Source organism: Python bivittatus, unplaced genomic scaffold (genome assembly GCF_059951505.1).
Source record: "Python bivittatus isolate LINGU-HERP-01145 unplaced genomic scaffold, Pbiv_v1 ctg000700_np1212, whole genome shotgun sequence".
Classification (NCBI taxonomy): Eukaryota; Metazoa; Chordata; class Lepidosauria; order Squamata; family Pythonidae; genus Python; species Python bivittatus.
Window position 1 is genome coordinate 64,677,269 of NW_028277098.1, and position 18,956 is coordinate 64,696,224.

The window sequence follows — 18,956 nt, forward strand, 5'->3', positions numbered from 1 at the left end:
TTTCCCATTCTATACTTTGCATTTGATTTCTGTCCTAAGTGCATAATTGCATTTGCCTATTTGAATTTAATTCTATTATGATTCTCTCAATCTGTCAAGACAATTCTGAATTTTATTTCTCTGTCATCTGCTGATTTGATATGCATTCTATCCATGTCTTCATGCAACTTATTGATAAAAATATGGAACACTAGAGCACCCAAGACTGAAACTTGGGGCATCCCACTCAATAACTCTGTCTAGTTTAATAAAGAACAATTTTCAAGTCAGCTACATACACAGTTATCAAGCCATCAAGATCAGGCTAACTAACTTGCTGATCAGAAAACTATAGAATGCTTTATCAAATGCTAAGACTAAGATATATTATATCTACAGCATTCATTCAATCTACTAAGGAAATTACCTGATTAAAAATGAGATAGAGCTAGCCTGGAAAGATATTGAAAAATCAGTACTGATTTCTGGTAACTAGCAATACGTTTCCAGGTATCTGTATTAGGCTGGCTGGTCTACAGCACCCTACATGCTGAAAACACGTGCTCTCCTATAACTCATCTGCTTTTTCATCTGTTTTCCAGAATTTTTTTCAAGTTAATATACAATGGTACAATAATATAATTAGCAAATCCTTCAGTGCCCTAGGATTTGACTGATATGTCCCTAGTGATGTACATTCATTCAGGGTAAATAGGTATTCCCTGGCCATGCTTTTTCATGAATTATAAACTTCAGTCCTGCCCCTTTTTCTTTTTCTTCAGCAGTTCTGTTTTTGATTTGGTGCCTGCTAACATTTTGCCATCTTCATTGAGCAGCTGGTAAATTGATTTTCTTTGTTCCATTGTTCCTTCCTTTCTTTTCCTTTTATTTTGAACATATCCAAAGACTTTCTTATTGTTATTAGCATCTTTTGCCAACCTCAGTTCATTCTGAGCATTAGACTTTCAAACATTTCTACAATTCTAGACTAATTCTTTGTGCATTTCCTCTTTCCATTTCCTATATGTGTCCTTTTTGTTTGCAATTTCCATTAAGCTTTTTATATAGTCGTATTGGCTTCTTCTATCTTTTATTTTTTTCCCTCATCGGAATTGTTTGCACTTTTAGTATATACTCTTAAAGGAACTTCCACAAATCTTAAGCTCCTTTTCCCAACAGTTTATCCTACTACAGATGACAACTCTCTCATTTTCTGAAGGCACAATGACATAGCATTCTTCCCCAAATTGGGTGCTTGCCAGGAAAGTGGACTTCAGCTGCTAGAATTGTCAGCAATGGCCACTCTTTTTAAAGGCCTTTATAATGATTTTTTTTTTCATCCTTTGCTATCTTTAAATAATAATATCCACAGGCTAGTATAAAATTAAAGACAGTACATTAATTCCTATGGACCATCTGATCTGAGATAGAAGTGCTAATTCATGCCAGGCAAAAACCACAGGTAACCCTGTTAGGAAATGGTACTTTTGGAAGAGCTCTAGGGGTCTGATTATTTTGTTAAGTGGTCCTTTACCAATATTAACCTAATTGCTGCTGATAGATAGCAAGGACAGAGTATGGTAAATCAATACTGTCTCAGAATCCAACCTGCCCACAGAACCCTTATAAAAGGCCTTTTATCTGGATTCAACTTGAAAAAGCAGCCGATCCTTGCTATTATCTGCCCAGGATAAATGTTCTAATGATGTTAAGAATCTTTGAAAGCTTGAGAGTGCTAATTAGAGTTGTGATTATAAAATCAGGGTTTCCTAGTATCATCAAAAGAGGATAATTTTAATAATCCCTCTTTCTTCTAAAAATAAAATGAAATACTGTGGCATATAAAGTATAATGGTTAAGCAGCCCATTCTTACTCTAGCTTATGATGGCATTAGTGCACAGCCTCAAGCTATTACAGTAATAATATTACTTTGCGCCTCTATAGAATCTTTTATATGGGGATCAAAAGGTACTTTATAAGCACTAGGACACCCATACCATTCCAGTCAGGAGCAACAGATAAATATACCTTTTTGAGAGGAGACAAGCAAGCTGGTTAACAATTTTGTGATTTGCCTAAAATGAGTTAGAAACAGAATCTCCCACAGCAGCCATATGAATGCACTGTTTCCTCAAACCAGAATCTGTAAACTCTTATCTTACAATGTGAATTTTTGCTAGCATTGACAGACCTGTTGCCTCCACCCACTTCACTTAAGTTTTCAGGCAGCAGGCAACTGAAAAAACAAAACAAAAAACAATTCTAAGGTTTCTTCCTCCCTTGACCTCATTTCTAGCTCTCCTGTAAATTAGCATTTAGCAATTATATTTTATTTAATATAGAATTGTTACAGCATGAAGACCATCTGCAGCTGAATAAAACTGTTGTGAATTATTAGAAAGGACTCTACCAATTCAGACTGCAAATGTGTATATCACATTTTAATACTCCTTACTAATAGGACATTGACATAACAGATGACAGGAAAAGGCTAGGACTTTCTCCCTGAGGTAATCTTTTTGGTTGGCCATATACACAGAGAAACATTCAAAAAAAAAATCTTCCAACTGCAATTCTGAAGATCTGGAGTCAGTGATTTCATTATTTGTGTGGACTGATCCTAAATCTGTTGATTCTAATAGGAGTACATAGGTGACCTGAGATTTAAGCAGTTGAGATCTCTTGAGCTTCTGAGAACTTGCTATTGTCTTCTTGCACATTACTGAACTTGACTGTTGAAGAAAAAAGCAGATATAGACTCACACACACAGATTTGTTGCTCAAAAGGACTTTGTGCCTTTACTGTATAAGAATATTATCTTGCTTAATGATCCTGTACTTTTATCAACATGTATGTATTATTAAAAGTACAAGTGGCCAAATATCAAAATAATTATGCTGTTTTGTTAGATTGTGGAGAAAGGATTTTTCAACTTTTATGCAGGAGGAACCAGAAGAATATGTTACAGGAGAGAATGGAGGTGCTGTCACAAAGAAGGAGAGGATGCAGAGCCCCTGCCTAACATCCCTTTCCCCCTTTTCACATCCTACTGCATGGTTCCTGGATCTTCTAGCAACTTCTTTTCTCCTAGGTCTACTTCCAAGTCCTGAAATTCCCCCACTTTTTTCTGCTTCCATGCTTGCTAGGCTGAGAGTTGTAATGTAATGCTTTTGGAAGACACCAAGACAACAAGATGGGAAAGACTGGCTGGGAAGAGGTTCTAGTATAGGACAGCATAGGTAGCAGCAGTGGAGAGTCACTCTCTCAGTCATCTGATGGAGAGAGAATGGAAGTCCACTGTTCAGTATGCCCATTAGTGAAAAGGCTCCAGAAGCACTGGCATCCGTGGAGGGGGAGAGTGTCATATTTGTCAAAAAAGGATAGCAGTTTTAGCAGCACAGTCAAATCTCTGGTCCTTGGATGTAAATGCAACACTGACATACATAAGGATAGGGCTTCAACTGGGCTGTGGTAACAATCACCATGCTTTCTTTGACCTCCCCCCTGTTGTAGATGCTGGGATGTAAAAGAAAAGGCAGATTCCCACACTGAGTATAGCATAGCCAACAGTATAATTTTTTAATTTCTAGCAGTACTCCTTTGCCTTTTGTTAATCCCTTTTTTTGTGGAACTGGTAGAATTGCATTTGAGAGAGGACCATAAATGAATAAAGTATAGCAGGGATCTCTTTGCTTACAAGTTCTTGCCAGAGCAGCAGTAAGTTACTACAGAACACACAATTATTCTATAGACAACTCTGCCATAGGATTCTGTGATGGCCACTGTTATGAATAGTTCTTAGCAGATTTAACATTAAGTATAAGAAATACCTCTTTTCACCTTTAGAAATACAAAGGCGGAGCCTTTCTCTATTTACTGAGAGCACTTTCACTGGCACAGCTTCACTCCACTTTAACTCCCAATTTCCCCACAAATCAATCTGAAACTGACCTTCAGCTATCTTCTCTTCTGCCAGACTTGAATATAGTGAACAGGCAAGGGAACCCCATAAGCTCATCAGTTCTCCCTGCAACTGACTAAGAGGAGACTTCAAAACAGGACTCAAGCAGTGCCCTGAGATGCTATAGCTTCAAAAATCTCACTCTCTTACCCCACACACTCCCAAAAGAATTGAATTGCTAGAATGCATCCATGGTTTTGGTACATGTTACAATAACAATAAATCAGGGAGGGAAAGTCACATAACTCAGAAGGTTCTGTTCAACTCTCTCTTTAGTTTTATTTAAAAGCTTCTGATAACTGTGAGTGCTCTCCCAATTACTCACAAGCCCTTACCTCCTTGCACTCTGCATGTTGCAATGATCCCCTTGCTTGCTGCCACTGCCAGTCTCTTGTACCTTCTGCCTTCTACCCTATACACTCTGAATACACAAGACTAGGCAGGCAACAGAAAAGGAGCAGGATAGATATTGCAAACAATGATAGTAGCTGCTGCAAAGATTAAGGAGCGAAAAGGGCTCTGTTCCAGTAGCCATCACAGATGGACATGGACAAGATGCCCTATCCTACCTTCCAGTGCCTACTGCATCCTAGGGCCGTATGATGGCCATCTATAACCATGCCACTGCTGCCCCTCTGTTAGGACTGCAACAGGATTTCTGTTATTCTGTTTTCTTTATGTAGCTGATACAGAGACAATTGCTGCAACAGTTTTGTAGAAGTATAGATGAGCATGTCTAGGAGATATTTACTTAATGCTCAGGAAAGGAAAATATAGAAGAAACAGCAGAAATGTGAAGCACAGAAAAGAACTTTGAGTAAATTTTTTGAGGGTCAAATTTCAAAGCCTGTCAGCAAAAAGGGGGACAACACTGATGAACCATCTCCTATAGTCACTTTTGAGAAAGGGAATACACCTCTGGAAGAGTAGGATAGTTAGGATACTGCCTCTCAACATACAGATGATAAAGTGAGAGCAATATTTGCAGGGCAGAAGATAAGGAAAATTGCATTTCAAAAATAAAACCAATTTCTCTCTCGCTGCCCAGGGAAGTGTGTGTGTGTCTGTGAAAAGAAGAAGAATCTCACTAGAAAAATTAACAGTAATTGTATTTAGATTGTGCATCCAGTATATTTATACTAGACACATCTTAACCTTTAGTTCAGTTCACCATTTCTCATGAATCCATCTGCAAAGGTTAGGAAAGGACCCGTGATGCTGCATTGGGCCCCCAAATTCCTGAAAGTGGCCCTGGTCAACTGTACTTTTTCTGTGTCATTTTCCTCCAACCCTCTAAGCCAGTGTTGTCCAAACTTGGCCACTTTAAGATGAGTGGACTTCAGCTCCCAGAATCACCCAGCCAGCTGGGGAATTCTGGGAGTTGAACTCCACTCATCTTAAAGTGGCCAAGTTTGGACAGCACTGCTCTAAGCCCTGCTGACTACATCATGCCTCTAATAAAATGGATTCTCATTCACAACTGCTTGTGCCAAAATATACTTCTTAGCCTTTACAGTTCCACAACTCTTTCATTGCTTTTTGCTGTCAAAGACTAACCCAGCTATCCTTCTGCTAATGCTTTTAGTCAGTGAAAACACAATGGCTTAACGTAGTCTTTCTTACCTTTCTTGCATGGATGAGCATGAGTTTTCTTTCAGTACACTCCCCCCCCTTCCCTCCCGAATGGAAACTCCGCAAAAACAAACAAAATAAGCAGCAAATACAGGGACACATGTCATTGGGGAAGGGTTGTTTGCCCATCCTTTGTTACATGCCTGTTTTCTAATTTTCAGCTGACATTTTTCTTAGTGAAATAAATGAATTGACTCCAGCAGAGGCCTATTTGGATTAAACTGCTGTCACTGCCTCACATGCTTAACAAATGGATGCCTGCATCTGGCAGCATGGCTGGATGCATTCCAATTGGAGTGGGGAGGAGGATGAATGTAAACCACAATGTGCTCCAGAGGAAAGTGGCTTAGCAAAGCAGGAGGCCAGACTTGGATGAAAAACAAAATGCTTAATAAATAAACATTTTAAAGGGTCATTTAATCCTTGAGCTAAAAAGCCAGCTTCTCCAGTCTGAGGTGGCATAATCTAGCCTAGATCACTGGGGTGCCACTGAATTCATACTAGCTGAGAATCTGGCCTGACAGGTACAGGGTTCTCACTGTACAGTGCAGTGGAATAAGAAAGAAGGAAATGTCAGGAATTTAGAACCATGTAAATTGTTGTGCTGGAAGCTGACTCCAGAAGTCATTGGGGAAATGATTAATCAAGGGTTAATTAAGCATAAACTATTAGTAACATATGCTTCCTCCACCCCAACAATGTGCCTTACAGGTCATGTTGGTAGTATGAAAAGAAACAGAGCTTTGTGTTAAGCATGTCTAGAAGCAAGGAAGAGAAGTAGAATGCCTCCAGAGAAATAGTGGCCCCATTTTAAAATGCTCACGCATACTAAGAACACATCAGGCAGAATGCTAGCCTAGAAGCTCTCCCCTAGTAAAATAGTTTTAATGTAAAAGACATGGGAAATATCAAGCACACTTTGCTACACAGAGCAATGTTGCCATTGGAAAAGTATACCAGTATGCTTAACTTTGGAGCAGCATGCATGCATGTGCAAGCAAACACACACATGTGTGCGCACACACACCCACACACCTATCTATCTATCTGTCTGTCTGTCTGTCTGAATTTTCCTTGCAGAATTCCTTCCTATCCCAAGCATACTCCTATCAGAAAGTCACTGATTTTTTTCTGTTTTGCATATTAGACTTCTACCTGGTATTTGTGCTTGTGCTTTGTGTGAAAGAAAGAAAAATTGCAATAAACCATAAGTAGGCATGGTTTTTTTTGAGCTGATGGCTGCAAGTCCAAAAGTGGGTGTGCATGGTAGAAAAAGCAGATAGGCCAAAAGGTGAAAGACTGAACCAAAAATAAGGAATAAATTAATGTTGAATCAAATAAGCCAATCAATAAATAAAATATTTCAATATATGCCATTGTGTATGTCTAAAGGTCCCATATGTAGTAGCTTTCATATCAATTTTATCAGAGAATGCAGCTTGATAGTTAACAAATGTGGGACTGTCTCTTCCATTGAAGTGACTGGGGACTTGTGGCTGTTATTATGATATTATTATTATTATTATTATTATTATTATTATTATTATTATCCGCCCAGAGTCACTTCCTCATGAGATGGGTAGTGTCCAAATTTGAAAGATAAATAAATAAAGATAAATAAATTATTCACATGGCATATATGCAAATCAGGCACTTGTATATCTAACATATAAGAAATCAAATAGGATCTTGTTTTCAGTTTTATAATCTAGATTTACAGAAATAAACAAGCGAGAGACTGCTTTCAAATGGTACATACTTAAATATCCAATGATAATTGAGAAGGAAGCTTCAAGAGCTACACCAGGGCCTTAAGGGGAGGAAGAGGACAGATGTATTACATAGGAGTAATCCACTCTTACATTAAAAGGACTCTGGAAAAGACCCCAATGAAACTTAGATGAAAAGTTTATTTAGGGTGAGAATCTATTATCATTTTTTAAAAAAAATATTGAACTGTAGCAATTGTTGTTACCATCATGATCAACTCTGCCTTAAATTAACTCATCTCAGAACATGGCCAATAAAGTGTTTTTTACACATATAAGAGGACTACATCAAATTATCTGTGTTACATTATTACTACAAATTTAAAGTAGCAAATAGATCATTGGACTTACAATGAAGACTCCTTTTTTGATGATAGACATCTTAGAGAGGGTTGTTCCCCTGCTTGTTCTGATAGACTAGGTCAATATTTTTTTATCTTTACTGTATCAGGATAAAAATTAAAATGTCACCCCTTCAAACCATCCTAGGATGTCCTCTTTCCACCTTACGGGGGAAAAAAGCCTCCATGGTAAGTGCACTGTTTCATTTTCCAGTGAAGAAGAATGTCATCACAGAGAACAGTCCCCAAAAGTGGGGAAAATGAACTATGTTCAGCTAATAGAAAATAAACAATCTCCTGGAGAATCTGCCTGCCAAAGGACATCTCAACCAAGGTGCAGACATTGGGTTTATAGTGCCTAACCTAGAGGTAATAGAAACTGGATGAAAAGTAAAAATTGAAGAAATAAAAGTATTGTCACAGAATGAACTATGTGAAAACCACAACAGAATGACACCCCTACCTTCTTTAAAGATATCTTAGAATGTGGGTGGAAAGAAGGCAAAAACAATTCTTGACTCCTAAGGAAGGAAGAAATCACTTTGTTGGATTGTGCAAAAAACAACAGTCTTTCCTGGTGATACATAACTCTTTTCAGAAGGAAAGGGTCCCCTAGTTCCAATACTGTGGAGAATTGTTTGTTTACACATAATTTGATTACACATAGTTATAAGTATGGAACTTGTTTATACTACTGCTGGCAACAAAGAGTTAACCACTTTGATTTTCAAGTAGTGGTTGTTCTAGATAGTCAGTTGGGGTTGATAGAGAAGGACAGTTGGGGAGATAATTGAGCAGATATTAAACTGAAAGGTGAAAAGGAGGTTGTCTAATCTTGAAAGGAAAGAAAAGCTGGATTAGCTAAGAGTTCAGGAGGTTTAACCATAGGAATCTGGAAAGGAAGCAATTTAAAGCAGGAACAATGATATTTTATACTTATCTCATTGGTATAATATGAAGCTTTGATTGCTTCTATGGTTGACTGTCACTGCAAATAGATCTACAAAGGTCATCCCAACTATACTTAAATGGAAATGTTGTTGTTGTTTAGTCGTTAAGTCGTGTCCGACTCTTCGTGACCCCATGAACCATATTGCGCCAGGCCTTCCTGTCCTTCACTGCCTCCCTGAGTTTGCTCAGTTTCATGCTCATTGCTTCAGTGATGCTATCTAACCATCTCATCCTCTGCCGTCCTCTTCTCCTTTTGCCTTCAATCTTTCCCAGCATCAGGGTCTTCTCCAAAGAGATCTCTCTTCGCATTAGGTGACCAAAATATCTGAGCTTGAGCTTCATTATCGATCCTTCCAATGAGCAATCAGGGTTGATTTCCTTTAAGATTGACTGGTTTGACCTCCTAGCAGTCCAGGGGACTCTCAAGAGTCTTCTCCAGCACCACAGTTCAAAGGCATCAATTCTTCGGCGCTCGGCCTTTTTTATGGTCCAGCTCTCACAGCCATACATTACTACTGGAAAAACCATAGCTTTGACTATGCGGATCTTTGTCGGCAAGGTGACGTCTCTGCTTTTTAATATGCTATCTAGGCTTGCCATAGCTTTCCTCCCAAGGAGCAAGCGTCTTTTAATTTCATGGCTGCAGTCTCCGTCTGCGGTGATCTTGGAGCCCAAATAAATGAAGTCTGTTACTGCTTCCATTTCTACCCCTTCTATTTGCCAGGAATTGATGGGTCCAGATGCCATGATCTTAGTTTTTTTAATGTTGAGTTTCAAGCCAGCTTTTGCACTCTCCTCTTTCACCCTCATCAAGAGGCTCTTTAGTTCTTCTTCACTTTCTGCCATTAGGGTGGTATCGTCCGCATATCTGAGGTTGTTGATGATTCTCCCTGCAATCTTAATTCCGGCTTGTGATTCTTCCAGCCTGGCATTTCTCATGATGTACTCTGCATATAGGTTAAATAAGCAGGGTGACAGTATACAGCCTTGTCGTACACCTTTCCCTATTTTGAACCAATCGGTTGTTCCATGACCGGTTCTAACTGTTGCTTCTTGGCCCGCATACAGATTTCTCAGGAGACAGGTAAGGTGGTCTGCTATTCCCATCTCTTTAAGAATTTGCCAGAGTTTGTTGTGATCCACACAATCAAAGGCTTTTGCATAGTCAATGAAGCAGAAGTAGATATTTTTCTGGAACTCTCGTGCTTTCTCCATGATCCAGCGAATGTTGGCGATTTGATCTCTAGTTCCTCTGCCTCTTCGAAACCCAGCTTGTACATCCGGTAGTTCTCGGTTCATGTATTGCTGAAGCCTAGCTTGTAGGATTTTGAGCATAACCTTGCTAGCATGTGAAATGAGTGCAATTGTGCGATAGTTTGAGCATTCTTTGGCGTTGCCCTTCTTTGGAATTGGAACGTAAACTGACCTTTTCCAATCCCGTGGCCACTGTTGCGTTTTCCAAACTTGCTGGCATATTGAGTGCAGCACTTTAACACCATCATCTTTTAGTATTTTAAATAACTCAGCTGGAATACTGTCATCTCCACTAGCTTTGTTGTTAGCAATGCTTCCTAAGGCCCACTTGACTTCACTCTCTAGGATGTCTGGCTCAAGGTCAGTGATCACACCAGCGTGGACATCAGGGACATTAAGATCTTTCTTGTATAGTTCTTCTGTGTATTCTTGCCACCTCTTCTTAATCTCTTCTGCTTCTGTTAGGTCCCTGCCTTTTTTGTCCTTTATCATGCCCATCTTTGCACTAAACGTTCCTTTCATATCTCCAATTTTCTTGTAGAGATCTCTAGTCTTCCCCATTCTATTGTTTTCCTCGATTTCTTTGCATTGTTCATTTAAGAAGGCCTTCTTATCTCTCCTGGCTATTCTCTGGAAATCTGCATTCAGTTGCTTATATCTTTCCCTTTCACCCTTGCTTTTCGCATTCCTTCTTTCCACAGCTATTTGTAAAGCCTCATCAGACAGCCATTTTGCTTTCTTGCATTTCTTTTTCTTTGGGATGGTTTTAGTTGCTGCCTCCTGTACAATGTTACGGACCTCCGTCCATAGTTCTTCAGGCACTCTGTCTACCAAATCTAATCCTCTAAATCTATTCATCACCTTCACTGTGTACTCACCAGGAATATGATCTAAGTCATACCTGAGTGGTCTAGTGGTTTTCCCTACATTCTTCAATTTAAGCCTAAATTTTGCAGTAAGAAGCTCATGATCTGAGCCACAGTCAGCTCCTGGTCTTGTTTTTGCTGTCTGTATAGAGCTTCTCCATCTTTGGCTGCAAAGTATATAATCAATCTGGTTTCGGTATTGACCATCTGGTGATGTCCATGTGTAGAGTCGTCTCTTGTGTTGTTGGAAAAGAGTGTTTGCTATGACTAGCTTGTTCTCTTGACAGAACTCTATTAGCCTTTGCCCTGCTTCATTTTGTACTCCAAGGCCAAACTTGCCTGTTATTCCGATTACTCCTTGACTTCCTACTTTAGCATTCCAATCCCCTATGATGAAAAGGACATCTTTTTTTGGTGCTAGTTCTAGAAGGTGTTGTAGGTCTTCATAGAAGCGGTCAACTTCAGCTTCTTCAGCATCAGTGGTTGGGGCATAGACTTGGATGACTGTGATATTGAATGGTTTGCCTTGGATACGCACTGAGATCATTCTGTCGTTTTTGAGGTTGTACCCCATTACTGCCTTTCCCACTCTCTTATTCACTATGAGTGCAACTCCATTTCTTCTAAGGGTTTCTTGCCCACAGTAGTAGATATAATGGTCACCCGAATTAAATTCACCCATTCCCGTCCATTTCAGTTCGCTGATTCCCAAGATGTCGACGTTCAATCTTGTCATCTCATGTTTGACCACATCCAGCTTGCCTTGGTTCATAGATCTTACATTCCAGGTACCTATACAATATTGTTCTTTACAGCATCGGACCTTCTTTTCGCTTCCAGATACATCCACAGCTGAACGTCCTTTCGGCTTTGGCCCAGCCGCTTCACTCTTTCTGGAGCTACTTGGAAATGCCCTCCGCTCTTCCCCAGTAGCATATTGGACACCTTCCGACCTGAGGGGCTCATCTTCCGGCATCATATCTTTTAGCCTTTTAACATTGTCCATGGGGTTTTCTTGGCAAGGATACTGGAGTGGGTTGCCATTTCCTTCTCCAGTGGACCACATTTTGTCAGAACTCTCTGTCATGACCTGTCCGTCTTGGGTGGCCCTGCACGGTATAGCTCATGGCTTCACTGAGTTACGCAAGCCCCTTCGCCACGACAAGGCAGTGATCCATGAAGGGGTAAATGGAAGTACCTCATCATAAATGGGACAAATGATCATGATACCAGATAACTGTCACTTCTGCATTATCAGAGATGATTGCTTGTTGCTGAAAACTACACATTGGAATTCTATTTAATAAGCTTACATCTGACTATCTTGCTAAAAAGAAGGAAATTCCATCACAGAAGAAACATTATTTCTTTGTACACAGAAAGGAGCAAGTCTTGGAATCAAAGCTAAGCAGTAACAGGTAGGGATCAAGTTGAGAGAAAAACTTTCAGAAGAAGCAAGAGAGTAAGATTTGATAACCTGAGTTGCTACAGATATTGCTGAAACAATAGCACCCAAAAGCCACCTTCCAGGTGAAAGAAACTCATAAAATATAATCATTTAAATGCCTTCAACATTAAATGGAGATATCAGGAGGGAAATATATACATTGCAGGAGATTTCAAAATGAGGGTCCTGGCAGAAGCTGTTTGACATGCTGATGAGATGTCACAGAAACATATGAAATCCAGAACATAACAGAAAATGTAGAAACACCTGCAAACTAAGATTGTTAGGATGCAGGCTCTGTTGATTCGAGATCTGAAAAACATCACCATTGGAGACCCAATAGGGAGACAACTTTTTCCTCTTACATTACTGTTACAATGCCCTCCAGGTCAGCTCATAAGTACTGTACATACTATGGATGTCCTGATAGATAAAAGGTTAGTCTGGATGAAACCCTGATCATAATGTAAATGGGCTATCTGTTTCCTCTTAATCTCCAGACTTGAAATTGTGATAATCTGAGAACTGGATTTTGAATGCATTTCTCAGAGAGAAGATCTGGATACAGTAAAAGTGGCCATCATGTTTAGCAAGACAATTGTGTATCAGATCTAAAAACCAAAACTTCCTGGAGTAGAAGTGAGATATTAAGATCATGTCTGTCCTCTATTAACATACAAGCCTTAACTTTCTGGAAATTAGAGGAACAGCAGGAAGAGCATATAGGAGACCCTGGGGATATCTGATAGTCAGTGCTTTGATTGCTTTTGTGGTTGATTGGCAATGCAAAAAGGTCCACAAAGGGCATACTAAATTGAGTTGACATGCTGCCAAAGACTGCAGGATTCAGACTCCACTATCCTGAATCTAGGTCCCCCTGACTGATCCAATCTGCAACTGAAATGAACTGAACTTTCCATAAATACACAGTATTTCTGCTGAAAGACCAATGACACAAAGCGCTGCCCATCAGTGCATCAGAGGTGCTGCCTGCATCAGAAAAGGGATCTGGATCTCCCTTTAGGCTGTATATATGTTCTTGTAGTTTTGACTGTGACTAGAATATTGCAATGGGCTAACAAAGGCTGAAAACATGCAGGACCAAATGGTTCCATTAAACTGATTGCCTGTGTTTCTTGGCTGATCAGAAGTCCTGGACCTGCCTTACCTATGGGCTTCCCAGTGTCATACAGCAGCATCCGTGATAATTTGGATTTAATTTGATACCTACATCACATTTCCTTTCTTCAGAGTGGAAGATGCCACCAAAGTTTTTTTTTTTTTTTTTTAAATTCTAGTTAGTGATAGCAAAGTTGAATGAGTTTTGAAACAAGTTTGGAATAGAATGGAGAAGAAGACACTGCAAAGATGAGAATGGGTTGTGGCCCATGGCACTGAACCTGTGCAGGCCATCACATACTCTGAAATCTCACTATAGACTTTAGATCAATCCTTGAATGACTAACCTGACAAATTGTTGTGTGATCTGTTTACTTAAGTCTGGAAGAAACATCACAGCTTTCTCCATGGCCAGAATCTGTTTTAGATGCTGTAAACAATTTTAAAGAAATAGATAATTCTTCTCAGAGTTTACTAAGAATCCCAGATGTTGCAAACATATCAATGTTGCCTGCACATCTCTCAGTCCCTGTTGTAGAAAAGGTGATCAAATTAAAATACTATCCAAATAATGATATATGTGTACTCCCTGACTCTGAATATAGGCCATCATCACTGGTGCAAATCCAGGGTGAAGAAGGGAGATCTGAGTGGGAGATCTGCACATTAGAAATAGATTCCTTAGTTTATTTAGTTCTTAAGAAGCTTGTATTGACTAGGGAGAATATATATATATGACGATAGAATAGCCTACACATATAGCAAACCTATCTTAGTGTTTCCTGTTCCTGTTCTGTGAAAATTTTGAGTAGGTGCTGTATAATTTTTCTGCTGATGGCACTGGTTCTATCACATTGAGCTGCAGAAAATATTCAATGGATTTAACAACATCCAACAACACATTCACGAAGTGTGACTTAGTGAATGAAACTAACATTGGCAGAGGGAAAATGGTTAAACTTTATGGCATAACTGTAGTGTAGTGTGTTTAGGAGTCAAGCATTCAATGCAATTTAATGCTATTATGGAACAAAAGTACCCTATCTTTCCTTCTCACTAGATTTTGATGTTTGTAGCTTTTTTCTGAGGATTTAACTAGTAGAAGAATCACATCACCCAGTTTATGGTGGTTTGGGCTGAAATCTGGAGTAAGGTCAAAGGGTTTTGCAGTCTTTGGCATCTAAAGTTCTAGTCTGGACTAAAGGAACATAAAAGGCTTCTAGAAAGGAAGAAGTAACTTTTAATGTTTGAATTTCTCTCTTTCTCTCTTTCTCTCTTTCTCTCTTTCTCTCTTTCTCTCTTTCTCTCTTTCTCTCTTTCTCTCTTTCTCTCTTTCTCCCTTCCTCCCTTCCTTCCTAAATACTGCCTGACCCAAGTCAACTGTGGTGGGGGTGGCTCACAGCATAAAACAACATAACAAACATTCCCTCGAAAGAGAGAACATAGTAATAAACACGTTGGCCCATCCAGACAAGAACACATATTGTATACATAGCAAGGGCTCAATTAAAACCTCTTCTAAAGTGTCTCCTGTACATTTACTATCTTTGGTGGACCAATTTTGATTTGGAATCCACATTCTTATACTTTAGCTGTGGCTGGCTGTAACATTTACAGCAATAGCCCTGACTGAGAACTGAATACTGTCTAACTTGGCATCAGCCAGAAAGGCCACAGGCACAGCCTTTGCCAATTTATTGATTCCCTGTCCAGTTTCATGAAGAACCATATGGATGAGCTGTGACCACTATTTTAGCCATAGGATGGAAGCCCTAGCAAAACTAGAGGTGGTTGTAGCAGCCTTGAAAGTATAAGAGATGAAGCTGGTAGGAACCAACCTCAAGCTAGAGAGGTCCCGTATGTAAATATATCACAGCCATCCAAGACCATCAGATGAAATTCCAAGTATCCATTAATTCAGAAAGATGAGAGAAAGAAGCTGATAATTTAAACTCTGGAACATAGATATAAAAATGCTCTGAATTCTTTGCTCTATAATGGGTAACTGTTATGCTTAAGGCTTCAACCTTGTCTGCAGCTTAGCTGTGTTTGACACTGTTTCTCCAAATTAAGCCAAGTACTTCAAGAGCCGAGATTTACTTCTGAATCTTGGTATAATTACTGATAGATTGATAGCATAGAAAATCATGAGATTTCCTGAGAAGACTTTTTCTGTTGTCATCTGAGTATTTTGGCATTCTTCCCTATGCTTATAATGATAGCTCCAGACACTAAGGCAGCCATGAGGGCTTCTACCAAGGACCTTGAGAGAATCAAACATCTTCTCAGAAACAGCTTGATGTTTGTTAGTAAAAGAAAATCACCCTTTAGCATTACCTGGACTTGTCTGTTTTATTTAACACATTATTGAAAATCTCCAGAAAAGGAAAAATAGCAATGAGGAAAACCTCAATCAGTTCAGAGTTCTTTTGGGAATCCTCTGAGGCAACTTTGGGAGGAAGATTAACTTCTAATATTTTGCAAACTTTAAAAAAAAGAATAGTAAAATCAGCTTTTCTTCCTCATCAGCCACTAAACACCTCCCTTCCATCTGAAGAGAGTGGCAGGCAGGAACATCAGAAGAGCCCGACAAGAGAGAGACGCACTGAGTAGGCCAATACTAGGGAAGTGGCTAGTATTTAGTGGCTTTTTTCTTGGTGATTGAGAAGCCAGGGGAGTGATTCTGCCAAGATTATTGGGTTGGGGGAGGAAGAATAGGAAAGTGGACAAGAGTCAGCCTTTTCATCCAGGAGCCCATGTTGGTTGTAAAGCCAAAGGAAAAAAAAATGGCCATTTTACAAGCCAAGGTGGTGAGCACCAGAAGCTCAATCATCTTCTTAAATCTTCCCAAATTCTGGAAAGGGGGGAAGTAAGACAGCTGGGAATATTGGATGGAGAGCTTCTTCAAAATAACTTGCCCTACCCAACTGCAGAATTCCAGATATAACAAGATGCTGTTAGTAATAACATAATGGCCTAAAAAGCATAAACTTCATCTATTTGATATTAAATTCCATTTTCTTTTATACATATTTTCATCTTAGGGAATGGTTAAAGTGATAGTTATTTTAGGACTCTTACATTCATATACAGGTTGTTCAAAAGCATGTGATTTTCCCAGTTACATCTCCCTTATAACAAATATAGCTGAAGGAAATATGTAACTGCACACAAATAAGGGGCTTGTTGAAGGCTCTTTCCAGTTTACTATTATATTTATAGAATATAGTGGTATAGGTTTATGGTAACCAATGAAACTGTGACACAATAACCAATGTATTGTGCAAGTGCTAATAAAAATCCAGTGAACATGGGTAGGGGTATCTGCTCCTGCAGAGAGGTCTAATGGCCATTGCTCTTACAATAAAAGGAACCCTTTCTTTATCTGTTGGGCTTTCCATTATTAGATAAAGAAATGTTTTCCACAACAATAAGTAATGGAAAGACCAGTTGCCCACTGTATCTGCCCAGTGTCCAGGCCCTTTGATGCCCAGAGGAATGGAGGAAGGGCTGGTTGTGGCTGAAGGAGGTACATACAGTACCTTTGCAAATTCATCTGCAAATGAAAGCTCCTGAGCAGAGAAAGAAGGAGATATACTACGATGGATTTCACCCATTTTTCTTGTATCTCTGAACTCAGAGTTTCTGCAGTGTTCCCCAGCATCAGCAATCCTTCAATGCAATGGCGAAAGTTAGACTGGGTCATCTATTCTGTTCTCAATAATCTCTGTACTAAAACTAGCCAGCAGAGCTCAGCCAAAGGTTTTGTGAAGCAAAGCTAGACATAACTGGAACTGGCCAATGGCTGCTTCCTCCATAGTGAGGATTAGTAAAAATGACTCCAAGGAATCCAGTTCATTGAAAAATCATATTTTATCATAATGGTAACACTTATAATTTTACTTATACAAATTAGTGTTTGAAGTTTCAGAATGACAGCCACAGTATTCTTAGCACTGGTCTATTCAATTGAACTTTTGCCTTTATTGTAAGATAGAACAGTATTTATATTAAATGCTGTTATTTGGTTATCTGCTCATATAAAGACCACATAAACTCACTGTTCAGCAACAATGTACTGGTCCTCTAGTGGAGTGCATTCCACACCAGCTACTTGTACATTGTGGGCTATCTCAGAGAAATCCAGCCCCAAGTTAACACCACGAATAGTCACTCGTGTTCCTCCTTCTGGTGGACCTGAGAGTGTTAGGATCTGGGGAAGTAAGAAAAACACAGTGTTGACAATGGAAATAAACTTTAGTTCTATAAAATCAGAAAAATTTGGTGAGAAAAATAAAGACAGTTCTATAAATGGTTGTGAGAAAGATCTAGCTTCCAGTTTTTCCCCACCCCATTCCCCTGATTAGTACAATACACTAATTCCAAATCTCTGTTCTTAGGATTGTAATGTGGATGAATTTATGAAATCATAATGAATAGCTTGAATAATGAATATGTCAAGGAGTAGCTAAGGCTGAGAGAACACATTCCTGCTGTTTAGTTCTGGCCTAAGTGCTCTGATGAAACAATATATTCAGCCTAGGCTTGTGAATATGAAACATCATATACAGTGGTTTAGTGGTTGCTTTTGACATGTAGAATCTCGTCATGACATATATAGCCATATACATGTCTCAGAGAATACCAATAGATTGTATAGCATTCAATTTCCTAGAGTTAACTATAAAATACACATACATACCTAAAAATACATCTAATATGAAGAACACTGGGAAGTGTTCACCTAAACAGAGAGGATCGCTATGGGAAGATGTGTTTAATGAGGCACTATGCAAAGTTGCTTGGAAATGAAGCATTAAATGGCACTTAATATGCAATGAAGTGTGAGTTGCCCAAGAAATCTGCAGTGTTTCCAGGTACAGTAATTTGAACATCAGCACATCTGAATATGCTCTCTGAACATTGCAGGAGCAGAAATAATTTAATGGTGTGTGACTGTAAAACATCAACTCTGGCAGTAGTGTTATTGGGATAAGCCAAAATGAGCAAGCAAGCTTCTGAGCTCTCCAGAACTCTTCATTAAACAGCAGGTTAAGCAACAAGGAAGGGAAACCAGAAGCAGGGAGAAAAGAACATGCTAGCTTGTTTAAGTCAAACTATCACATTTATCTTCAGTGTTTGTCTCCCTTTTTTATGGAATGAACAGAAGTTTGAGGTAAAATGCAAAATATTCGAATACTATACAAAACTATACAACTCTAGGATTAGGCAAGCCATATAATGTAAACAGAAGGATGATGAAGGCATACTAAGTCTGAAACATTATTCTGATGCCTTTCAGCTAAGACATTTCATATCTTTAGGAATTAACATCAATAGATACAAAGGAAGTTATCCTAAGCACTGGACTCCCTCAGTTATGGTAATAGCATTTCTCCTGATATTAAGAAATTAGTATGTATCATCTTAAATCCATATTTGGAAGAAAAGGTGAAACAATATTTTTGTTCTCCTATTTCTTTATCAGTGTTTGTAAAATATGAAAATAAGTTTGTTCAATACAAAAATCGGATTTTATAGAATTAAAACTTTATAGTGGATAGAAATTCTATTACTACTATTATTACTGTTGAATACATATTTGGCAAAAGGATTGGTTACAAGTTCCAATTTA

At 38.9% G+C, this 18,956-nt stretch overlaps 1 protein-coding gene across 2 annotated transcripts in view; it reads right to left on the minus strand.

Annotated features, from left to right (window-relative positions):
- Nucleotides 1–18,956, minus strand: part of PLXNA2 (plexin A2) — a 459,753-nt gene that overhangs the window by 99,112 nt on the left and 341,685 nt on the right. For both annotated transcript variants that reach the window (XM_088153293.1, XM_088153294.1), the window contains exon 13: nucleotides 17,383–17,534. In XM_088153293.1, the coding sequence (XP_088009419.1) occupies nucleotides 17,383–17,534 (152 nt within the window). The remainder of the gene's footprint in view (nucleotides 1–17,382; nucleotides 17,535–18,956) is intronic.